The following is a 12,215-nucleotide window of genomic DNA, read 5'->3' on the forward strand; positions in this document are numbered from 1 at the left end:
TGCTGTATGTATTACACTCACATTTAATTTTTACAACTCTCTGAGGTAAGCCCTACTTTTATCTCCATTTCACTCCTGGGGAAACTGCGGCCAGAGAGGTTAACTTGTTGGCCAATAGGAATTAAGTAGTGGAGTTGGAATTTGACTCAGGCAGTTTGACCCCAGAGCCAAGATCTTAAGCAAACCTGAAGCACAGGTAACCCCTCTAAACATCATGGATACACTGAGCCTCGACTGTGTATCCATCTAAACTCCAGATTCTTGAATGTGACTGTTGGCTATGGCCTCCCACCTGAGCAGGTAGGATGGGAGAATGGGATTTCTGGAAGCAGCTTGTCCATGCCACGGTGGGGATGGTCTAGGGATGCAGTCCCCAACCCTTGGGCTGTGCCCCAGTACTGCTCCATGGCCTGTTAGGAAATGGGGCACGTATCACCGGCTGAGCCCCACGCCACCTCCCCCCAACCCACCCCCTACCCTCGGTGCATGGAAAAATTGTCTTCCATGAAACCAATCCCTGGTGCCAAAAAGGTTGGGGACTGCTGGTCTAGGGGGCGCTGCTGAGCCTGCGTGAGGCTGAGTATTCATACAGAGAAACAAAAGACGGGAAAAATTAGGATTGTGTTGCAAAGGGCACAGAGGCCATGATAAAGAGTTTGAACTTGACCCTATCAGCAGTGAGTTGCCACAGGGCCTTCAGGACCAGGGTGCCACAGAATAAAAATGGTGTTTTGAGAATATGCATGTGTCTAGAGGGAAGTTTGGCAAAATATGCCATCATTTTATTATTTTTTTACACAACGTTTTTGAAAAGGTAGTCTATGCCCACAGTCAAGTATTTCTAAGAGTTCAAAAATCAGGTTTCCCCCTCCTCCACTTCTGTCCTCTTTTTGTTGTTGTTAATACCTTACTTTTTCTTTTTGACTTAGCAATGTATCTAGAAGACTGTTTCATATCAACATGTATTAATCTACCTCCTCCTTTGGAATGGCTACATAATATTTCATTGCACAGATATATCATAATTTAACCCACCAATGGATACAAGGGCAATTAATGTTACAAAAAATATGGACCCATCTGTCTGACAAATTTCCGCATGTGAAATTGCTACCTCGTGGACCAGTTCACCTCAATAATTTGACTTTCTCCGAAATTGTCCCCTCAGAGAAGTACACGAAAATACATGCAAAATGTATTACAATTTATTCTAAGAGCAAAAATCCTAGGAAAAGACCTAGACTCCTCTCAGCTGGGAAGGGTTAGCAAAATTATGTAAATTCACACAAGAGGTGACACTAATAAGAGATATAGTCTGTGATTTGAAAGCAACATGATTAAGCAAAAAGGGCAGGTTACAAAATAGCTTCTGTGTAAATTCCATTTCTATAGATTTATTTACACGTTTGCAGTGATGTGCACGTATGCTTTCTACTTTCTCTGTATTGCTTGAATTTGGTACATGAGTACGTATTATCTTTATAGTCAGAAGAACTATTAAACTGCTTTTAAAGCGTCTGATTATTCCATAAGCACAGATTTTAATTTGTGAAGCACCCCCCGTGTGCCAGGCATTGGGGTGCCCTGAGTTGCCCGGGGCTCTGGCACCTGTCTGCCATCTCTACCCGATCATTAGGTTCGGAGAATGTTGGAACCAGTAAAACCCAGCTCACACCCTTATTTCACAGATGGGGCACCGAGCCCTAAAGAAGGCAAATGACCTGCCGAGGGTCACACGGCCAGTGTGGCCCAGAGATAACAGAGCCCAGGGCTCTACTGCCCGGCTGTGCTGCTCTCCCCTAAATCGGAGGATGAATCCTTGTTTGGGGTTGGGCAGACAGTGATTTCGAATGCCAGTCTCTGGGAGCCCCTGTCCAGGCAAACCCAGGATGAAAGATAAAAGGGCCCTGAATAAGACTGTCATTAGTGGGGAGGAGCCTGACCCTGCACAGGCGGAAAAGCAGCTTTGGTAGGGCCCGGGGGTCTGCAGGGCAGCAGTCTGCAGGGTGTGAGGGAAAGAGCCTCCCTGGGCTGGTGCCAGATGTCAGTAATTATAAGGCAACGTGGGCCTGCAAATCGCCCATTAAAGATGTTTGCTCTGCAGCAAACCTGGAAGCAGAACTCAACCCCTCTGCCACTTTCCATAAGAAATCCAACCACATCAAACAGTCTGGGATTTTCCTGTGCTCTCCTGAATGTTTGAGCGATCCCAGGGAGCGGTCACATCGCACCGCGTTGGGCACACAGCCATCTGTGTGCCTCTCCTTGCCCCGTCTCACAGATTCTACCCCTTCCCACTTCCCCTTTCTCGCTGGCCCTGGCCACATCCAGCCTCTGATAGCCCCAAGCCATCCATCAAAGCATTTCCCCAACCAAAAGAAACTTCCCTTCCAGCTCCCATGAAAATGAAATTCCCTCTATTTCATTACACATTAGAGGACTTGAATTCCAGAGACTTTGAGCTCAGAATCTTAGACTTTGAGCTAGAATGGCCCTGAAAAATAATTTAATCCAGTTCCTTTGGTTTACAGGTGGAGATGCCAAGGTCCAGGAGAGGAGAGGTCTTGCCCAAGGTCACGGGACACCCACGGCCACCAGGTCTCTAAGCTCCTGGCTGCAGCCAGCTCACAAGGTCAGGGCAGACGAGACTTGCCTTTGCATCAGAGAGCCAGCTCTCCTGCTGTGCTCGTGTTCCTCCTCCCACGAGTCTAGGTCCATCTCACTCCCGGCAGTTGCGCTGTGACAGGGAGGCCCTGCAAGACGTCCAAAGGACAGAAGGCCCCACAAGAAGCCAGGCGAGGGTCTTCTCCCAATTTCCAGGGTAGGTGTACCCCAGGCAGAGGCAAAGCAGCGTGACATCACCACCTCCCCACCTCAAAGCTCAGAAGTCCCAAACTGGAGCGTTTTCATATGGTGAAGGGGGTGGACGCGCTCTGAGGAATGGTCCAACTCTCAAACTACAAGACATGGCAGGCGTGCGTAGTGTCCACCAGGGGAGGGACAGGGGAGTCAGGCTTCCTGAGTGTCCAGGCTCTGGGAGTCACCTTCTTAGTCACCCCTGAGTATCCTTGGGAAGAGGAGACACTGCCCTCACTTTGCTAAGACACAAGGAAGACCACAGACCCAGCTGGGGGCCCAGAGTGGACAGGGAGAGGATCTGTCTCCAGACCCAGGCCTGAGTGGGTCTGAAATTTGTTCCTCTGAAGCTAAGGGCCCTCCATCAAGGCTGAGCCTGCCCATGGGTGGGTACAGGTGGGTGGGGAGGGTGGGAAGGCGGGGTGCATGTCCCAGAAGAGAATTGTGGACCTTTGCTTCTGTAGATATCTACAGAAGAGAGAGGAACTGTACCTCCAGGATCTTCCGGTCTCCCCCAGGAGGGGAAAAGACAGCGCTAGACTGGGCGCCACGAGACCTGGGTTCCAGTCCCGGCTCTACAGCTTATGACCATTAGTACTTAGGGGTCCTCGTTCTGAGCCTCCATTTGTTCATCTGAGAGGCCATTTAGGGGGAAAGAATAGCTAACCATACACCTAGTTCCCGCCCACTCTCCCTCTCCTTCCCCATTCTGTTTCTTGCCAGCCTGTGACCTTTCTGTGCCTCAGTTTCTCCACAGTTCAGCTCTCAGCGGTGCTTCAAAGGCCTCCTAGCTGGAGCCAAGCCCACGGTGGACACCTCGGTGCACACCAGGGCGATTACCAGGTGATTATGTGTTTCCTAGGAGTCACCTGGGGTGGAGGGCCACGCCTCCTCTTTTGAATTCTGACGTTCCTGCCTAGGAGTGTCCTGAGATCCTCGTTCATGTTGGTCGGGCTGGCTGCTCCGACACGCCACACCATCCTGACGGGCCACACGCCACCGTGCCGAGGAAGCAAGGAGTCCACCTGGCTGTCGCATGGCAGGTGAGTGGGCAGGACGCTGGTGAGGTGAGGGGCCTTGGGGCAGAGGGACCTATGAGAGGAGCATTAAGAAACACTTTGATCATTGACGGGTCAGGATTTTATTTTTTTTAATCTCAGAATTTTATGGAGGTACACACATTTTGGTTACATAATTTGCTTTTGTACAGTTTGAGATATGAGTGCCCTTCAGTTAGTTACTATGCATTGTACCTGTTAGATGTGAATTTACCCATCCCTCCTCCCCCTCCCACCTGCTTCATTTCCCTGGAGTTTTATTTCCACGTGTGCACATGAGTGTTGATCGATTAGTTCTGATTTAGTAGTGAGTACATGTTTTTCCATTCTTGAGCTATTTCACTAAGAAGAGTGACCTCCAGTTCCATCCAGATTGTTACAAAAGATACTAGATCACCATGGTTTTTATGGCTGAGTAGTACTCCATGGTATGCATATACCACATTTTATTAATCCACTCATGTATTGATGGGCACTTGGGTTGTTTCCACATCTTTACGATTATGAATTGTGCTGCTATAAACATTCAAGTGCAAGTGTCTTTTTTATAAAATGTCTTTTTTTCCTTTGGGTAGATACCCAGTAGTGGATTGCTGGATCAAATGGTAGTTCTACTTTTAGTTCTTTGAGGTATCTGATGGTTAGGATTGCAGAGCTGGGTGGTCCATGAGCTATTCCTGAGTGTTCACGAGGTCCAAGATGAAAAAACCAGTCCCCGACCACCCAGAGGCAGAGGCTCGAACCCTCCTCCCTGGGCTGGGGCCAGGCCTTCTCCACATGCTTTGCAGAACTGGAGGTGGCAGGAGAGGAAAGGCAAGGGCAGGCTAACTAAAATCTCCTCACACCGTGGGCATGTTCTGAGGATCCAAGGACATTTCTAGGCATAGCTGGGGATCATGGTCTTGGAGGGAAGGAGAAAGACATCCCACAGGCTGCACCCTGGCCTAACTCCCACCCCAAGCACTGGGGCGGGGGGGGGGGGGGCAAGAACAGCTCTGTCCAAGGTGAAGAGAGGTATATGACCTTGAGAAGCAAGAGAATTTGCCCTTGGTGCCTCTGCATTCTCATCTGTATAATGGACATTATAACACAACATCTTACGTGGGGCCTTGTAAACAGAAGACTCAGAAACAAACGTGTCCCCCGTGGCCCCAATTCAGTGAGCGGCGAACTCCCCCACCCCAACCCAGGACTTGTCTGTCAGATGCTGGGTCCAGTGACAGACAAGTCAGCAGAAACAGGGATCCTACACTCAGGTCATTAAGGGAATTAAGAGATATTTCTAATTCTATGCCTGCTCTTTTTCATTGTTCAGCATTATGCGACAATTACATGAATCAACTCTTGTTTATTTTTTGACTTTCAAAGGCAGGCGTTTTAATTTCCTCGTAGCATTCGAGCTTCCTCTTCATGTTTCCTCCTGGCAGCTAAGAGCTTTACTGGGCATCTGGGGCCTTTCTGGCTCCTGGGAAGAGTCTGCTGCCCCGGGGACCAGGCCTTGCCCAGCCCAACTCACAGCCTCGGCTGCCTGTCTGCAGAGCTGGGGTTGCTTCTACCCTGGGCCCTGATGAAGAGGGGACTGGCTTTATTCCTCCAAGATCTGCTTTTCAGGGCTCACCTAGAGGGTCCTTCTACCCTAAGCATTTGATAAACTATCAGTTTTAAACTGGACAGAACCAAGTTTAATTGCTGAGGAATGAACAAAGGTGGTGATGAGGGTTCCATTGTCAGGCCTGCAACTAACTTTCTGGGTAACCGTTCCTCTGTCTGAACCTCAGTTTCTCCATCTGTAAAATGTCAGCATTGGATCCATCATGACTAGCATACAAACTATTTGTTCAATTGAATTCAGTTCCCTGGGTCTTCTGGATCCTCCTGGCTTCTTGGAAGGATCTGTTCCTTAGAGCATGGGGCCATGACCACTACGTGCTCTGTGTATGAAGGAATGAGACATCAGATCCTGGGTGGAAAATGTATCCATCACCTGGAGTTCCTCCCAGCCCCTCCCCCACTCTGTCCATGGTACACATCCCTAGCTGACCCCAGAACTCTTCCCTACAGAGCCTGGATGTGGCCCTGGATGTTAGACATAGTTGAAGTAGTCCCTACCAGGTGATCAGTGTTAGCAAATGAGGTGAGACCTTTTTGCATTACTGAATTACAATAATCTTTTGGCTCAGAAATTCTAAGAATTGAGTGAAACACTCTGTGTGAAGTTGGCTCTGGCTGGGACATTGGGTTGGAGTTGATGGGCCACTGCCTACTGGTGAGAGAGAGGCCAGCAGCTTCCAACAAGACCAGGAAGGAAAGGGAGATTGGGCAGTGGCCCCAGGAAGGCCCTGGGCAACTCCCCAATTAATCATTTGGCTCTGACAGTCAGGTGCCCATGATGCTTACTAAGGATATGGTCATAATGGGGCCCATTAAAAAGCAATTATGTTGAGTCTGGGAGATGTTGCTGGCTTCAGCAGAGCTTGCTGGGCTCAGCCCCACTGGTGCGATGCCCGGGCTGGGACAGAGACTCGGGGAGGATAGTATCACTCAGCCCTCTGGTATCACCCAAAGGCGGGAGGAGGAAGAGCCAGGTGAGCTAGGCCTGGGGGTGGACGGCTGAGTGGGCAGGAGCCACATAGACCCTTCCCTCCAAGCTGATCTCTGGGACCAGCTGGTGAGCAAGTGAGCTGGGGAGGAGGGGAGGAGGTTGGAAGGACCTTGAATGCCAGCAAGACGGTTGTGGATGCGATGGGTTTGTTTTGTTTTGTGTTTACACCTGTGCTGCAAGAGCAGTGGTTCTTCAGCAGGGCAGACAGTGGACGCTCATGCAATGGGAAAAGTCTCTGAACCTCAGTTTCTTCATAGTGACAGAATGGATTGAACAGGATGAGCTGAAAAATACCCTGAGAGGCTGCTAGGGACATGCAGTAACTTAAGCCAGAAGTGAAGGGGAGAGAATAAAAGGAAAACCAGTGTGAACTGGAATTGGGGAGGGGAAGATGAAGCGATGAGGGAGATGAGGGAGCCCCCTGCTCCATTGGTCTCACTGTCCCATGAGGGCTGGGAGGACACTGGTTAAGACAGGACTGAGCCATACTCACCAGGACAGTAGTTTCTCCCCTGCAGAATCTTGGACCCCCAGCCTTGGCCATTCTGCAAATAGCAGGTCATGGGGGTGCAATGCTGATGGGTGTGGATGATCTACATCAGCCCCAGGGACAGGTCACAGAGGGACCAGAATGGTGACCTCCTGGGTTATAGGCAGGTATAGAATCAGGGGGCAGGTTGGGCTTTCTAGGCAATATTTCTACAAAACCATCAAGCAGCAAAAGGGAGAGGTGTGTTCTATCAGGGTAAGGGGGAGCAGAGTAGGGATGAATGGGGAGAAGTTCCCCCAAAAAAAGAGCTTGACTCAGCAGAAGGAAGGACTTTCTAACATTCGGCAGTAGATGAGCGAGGTGTGGCCAGCTGGGACCATAGCTGAGTATCCACCAAGAATTCAGCTGAGGGAATTTGACCCTGAGCAGGAAGCTGAGAGAGAGATGGTCTCTGAGATTCAGGGATAATAATGATAATGACAGTTCTGACTCATCCCACTTGCTTGTGCCTGTCTGTGATAAGGATGTAGATGCCTTGAAGGGTGACAGAGCTGCCTTGGGCTGTGACAGGGAAGGGTAAACCAATGCAGAATCCTCAGGGCTTGAACCCGTGACCAGGGTCCAGGAGTCCTCATCAAATCCCAAACCCCCCTTGTATCCAGCCCTGGGGCATGCCAGGGCTGAGCTAATTACCACCCAGTAACCTCATTCTCTGCTCCTGACTCAGATATATATATATATATCTCATCCCGATACATATTGGTTAGGCAGCAATAGATAAGCAGAACATCAGCTCTCTTGTCCCTAATACTCTCTCATTATAACAAATATTTAATAGTGCCCCTTCACCATTCTGAAATTAAATTGATGCATCTTGTCCATACATCACTTTTAAAAAATGTTATATTCTAACTATATTGGAAGAATCAACATTGTTAAAATGTCCATACTTCCTAAGATGATGTACAGATTCAACACAATTCCCATAAAAATAACAACATCATTTTTCACAGACCTAGAAAAAACAATCCTAAACTTCATATGGAACCAAAAAAGACCCCAAAGAGCTAAAGCAATCTTCAGCAAAAAGAACAAATCTGGAGGCATCACATTACCCAACTTCAAATTATACTACGAAGCTATAGTAAGCAAAACAGCATGGTACTGGTATAAAGGTATGACACATAGATCAATGGAACAGAATAGAGAACACAGAAATAGAGCCATATAGCTACAACCAACTGATTTTTGACAAAGCAGACAAAAACATATACTGGGTAAATGATGCCCTATTCAATAAATGGTGCTGGGAAAATTGGAGAGCCACAAGCAGAGGAATGAAACTGGATTCCTATCTCTCACCATATACAAAAATTAAGTCAAGATGGATTAAAGATTTAAATGTAAGATCTGAAACCATAAGAATTCTAGAAGAAAATGTAGGAAAAACTTATGGACATTGGCCTATGCAAAGAATTTATGACTAAGCCCCAAAAGCAAATACAGCAACAACAAAAATAAATAAATGGGACTTAATTAAACTAAAAAGTTTCTTTGCAGCAAAGGAAGTAATCAACAAAGTAAATAACCTATAGAATGAGAGAAAATATTCACAAACTGTACATCTTACAAAAGACTAAAAAAACTCAAACAAATCAGTAAAAAAAAAAATAACTCCCTCAAAAAGTGGGCAAAAGACATGAACAGATGTTTTTCAAAAGAAGACAGACAAATGGCCAAAAAACATATGAAAATATGCTCAACATCATTAATCATCAGGGAAATACAAATTAAAACCACAATGAGATATCACCTTACCCCTGTCAGAATGGCCACTATTTAAAAGTCAAAAAACAATAGATGGTGATGCAGATGCGGTAAAAAGGGAACACTTATACACTGTGGGTGGGAATGTAAACTAGTACAGCCTTTATAGAAAACAGTATGGGAAAATCCTTAAAGAACTAAAAGTAGAACTACTATTCAATCCAGCAATCCCACTACTGGGTATCTCCCCAAAGGAAAAGAAGTCATTTTACCAAAACAAGAAAAGACACATGCACCCAAACGTTTACTGCAGCACAATTCACAATTGCAAAGATATGGAATCAACCTAAGTGCTCATCAACTGAGGAGTAAACAAAATGTGGTATATACATATATGCTATGGAGTATTACTGAGCCATAAAAAGGAATGAAATAATGTCTTTTGCAGCAACTTGGGTGAAAATGGAGACCATCATCCTAAGTGAAGTATCTCAGGAATCGAAAAACAAATACCACTTGTTCTCACTTATATGTAGGAGCTAAACAAGGGGTATATATGGTCATAAAGTGGGGTAATGAGCATTGACAACTAAGAACGGGGGAGACTGGAAGGGAGGTGAGGGGTGAAGATCTACCTACCGGGTATGATGTGCACTATTCTGGTGGCGAGTGCCCTGAAAGCCCTGACTTCAGCACGACACAATTCATCCACATCACAAAAAACACCTGTACTCCCTAAATCTATTGAAATAAAAAATATGTATATTACATCCTAACTATAATGTACACAGTAAATGAAAGGAAATCAGTTTTAGCTAAACATAAATATGCAAATGCTCATGGAAACTTTACCGGAAGACGCGATGAAGTGGGCGGCACCGTCCTGCATGGAGAAGCACTGCTAGTCCCACAGCTGGGGATGCAGACTCACTCCCGCGGCTGTGCTGGGGCCACAGCTTGATCCAAGCAGTGTCACCATGTGTGGCAGGACTTTCCAAAATCGAAATAGGAAACTGGGAAAGTTCCAAATAATATAAGCTACGATCTTCAACCTACACAGCAGTTGCATTCCTATGGATTCAGCAAATTTTAAAATACCGGGAAAAAAATGAATATATGCATATAAAACAGACTTGGATTTAGGGCTCAGATAAGAGTAAGGTTTTCTCCTACATGAATGTCCAATAGGTCAAGTTGACTTAAGACAACTATCCCATCCTTTGCGTTTCTGTATGTCTGACATCTCTGGCCTCTCTCCATCAGTGTAGCAGCGAAACGATGTTTACACAAATGTCCAAAATCTCCTGGGGCGATACCATCTCCTAAACCAGCCCTACTGAGAATGGAGCTAAACTGCAGCCACTTGGAGAGCAAGGCCCTGTCATTCTTCTGCTGATGTTTGCTGTGCTGGCCCTGCCCTGTGTCAGGTCCTGTGTCACAGCCTGTGCTGGAGCAGAATTCCAGGCCCTTCCCTCCAGGGGGACACAGCCTAGGAGGGTCTGGACTCTAGATCAGTGGTTCTTAACTGAGGCTGCACATTGGGGATATTTGGGGAGTTTCTGCAAATCTCAGTGCTCAGGCAACCCCCTGGGCTAATGAACCCGGGATCTCTGCCCAGACGTCAGATCTGTCACAGCTTCCCAGGTGACCCTGATGTGCAACCGGGTTTGATAAGGATGATGACAGTACACACTAAATGATCATCATGCAGAAGCTGCCCACTCGTGGGTCAGGAAGTCAAACGGGTGGCAAAATTAATTTGCAAAAAACGTATAAAATTGAGAGTGAAAAGCAGCCCCTGACATCCGGGGCTTGCCTGGTGTTATCGGCCAGACCGTGGTGATGCTCCGAGTGGCCGTGGTGTTCTCCTGTTGAACACAAGCAATTTTATAGAACATCAACAGCAGACAAGGCCCCTGTGTGACTGTGGTAGGTCATCACAAAAGCAAGACCACTCTGTAATCATGTGTGAACACAGACAAAAGCATGAACACGGTCTAAGCCACAAAGGTGACTAAACACCCCTATAACCTGGCTCACGTGAATGACGGCTGCTTCTTTAGCACTTAGAACCTCAGCCTCCATGCACTCTTCCCACCTCCTCCATAAGGATTACTAAGATACTTAAACATAGCCTTGCTCTGCTCCTGACAGCATCCAATCCAGAGCAAAGCCCCGCTTCTTCAAACTCTCCCCAAAACCACCCAACACAAGCCCAAATCTGCCCAGTCCTTTCCAACACCCTCCCCCTGAGATGCCTCCGTGGAGTGCATTCTAATTCTCATCACAATGAGCAGTGAGCACAACTTGTTCAACCACTGATGTGTTCCTGGTGATCTTTGGCTAAAGAGCTTTGACAGAAAAGGACACAAAATTTCAGTAAAGGGGAAATGGTAATGAAACTTTTGTTTCAGTTTATATCTGTGCATGTATATATTTTTGCATGCATTGGAATACGGTGAAATAGTCCCCGAGCAGTATGGCGTGCTAACATTCCTAAGTGCAAGAAGGCTGGGATGGGCCTCACACGGAAAACATGTGTGTTAGATAAACTTTGTGCAGGCATGAATTTATGGCGCTGCTGTAAGTTCAATATTAATGAATCAACAAGGTATTAACATATAAAATAACGTGTCTTTAAATAGAAACACACATAAAACAAGGTTATGTACCCGAATAAGTTGTGCCCAGAGGCTCAGAGGAACCTAAGCCTGTATTTCCCCAAAGGCAATGGCTCGGTACTCGCTAGTTCAGTGTTCGCAGTGACTGTGTAGAACGTCACTACCGGGGGTAAAGAGCAGCTCCGGTGTATGATAAATAGTGGCCGATGAACAAATGACCGGTAGGGTGAAGCGGAGGGATGGGAGGACGTGCCAAGCGCAGGTGAGGGCCTGGCCTCACCTCCCCGCGCTCGCCCTGCGCAGGGGTCAGAGTCACCGCGGTGGACTGGCAGCGGGCAAGCAACGGCACTGCCCACCACACCGAGGAGTACCCCTGCCCTGAGCTCGTGGTTCGCAGGGGCCAGTCGTTCAGACTCATGCTGGAGCTGAGCCGAGCCCTGGACGACGAGGAGACGCTCATCTTCACGGTGGAGACAGGTGAGCGGCTCGCGCGCGCCCCCTGCTGGCCACAGCAGCCGGGGCTTAGCCCGAAGCAAGTCCCCGGGCTGAGCCTTGAGCCCTGGAGGCTTTTGATGACAGCTTTCTGGGGATGATTGGAAGGTGCTGCCGCAAAAAGTGGGATGAGATGACTTCTCTGGAAGCCTATGCGTACCAAGTAATCAGGGCTCTGGAACAGCAGGGAAAATCATGGGTCACTTTTGGAACCCAAGCTGTTCTCCGTCCCGCCCCGACATAGGCAGACTTTGGTTTCAAAGGGTGCTGCCACTTTCTCCGTGGCCCAGGAAGTGGCTGGGAGTCAGGACAGCTGAGGCGTACCCCAC

At 47.7% G+C, this 12,215-nt stretch overlaps 1 protein-coding gene across 2 annotated transcripts in view; it reads left to right on the top strand.

The window, feature by feature from the left end:
* The first annotated feature begins 3,825 nt into the window (after positions 1–3,825).
* Positions 3,826–12,215, top strand: part of TGM6 (transglutaminase 6) — a 28,625-nt gene continuing 20,235 nt past the window's right edge. For both annotated transcript variants that reach the window (XM_069496093.1, XM_069496094.1), the window contains exons 1-2: positions 3,826–3,899; positions 11,698–11,871. In XM_069496093.1, the coding sequence (XP_069352194.1) occupies positions 3,893–3,899; positions 11,698–11,871 (181 nt within the window). In that variant the 5' untranslated portion in view covers positions 3,826–3,892. The remainder of the gene's footprint in view (positions 3,900–11,697; positions 11,872–12,215) is intronic.

Source organism: Eulemur rufifrons, chromosome 20 (assembly GCF_041146395.1).
Source record: "Eulemur rufifrons isolate Redbay chromosome 20, OSU_ERuf_1, whole genome shotgun sequence".
In the NCBI taxonomy this organism is placed as follows: Eukaryota; Metazoa; Chordata; class Mammalia; order Primates; family Lemuridae; genus Eulemur; species Eulemur rufifrons.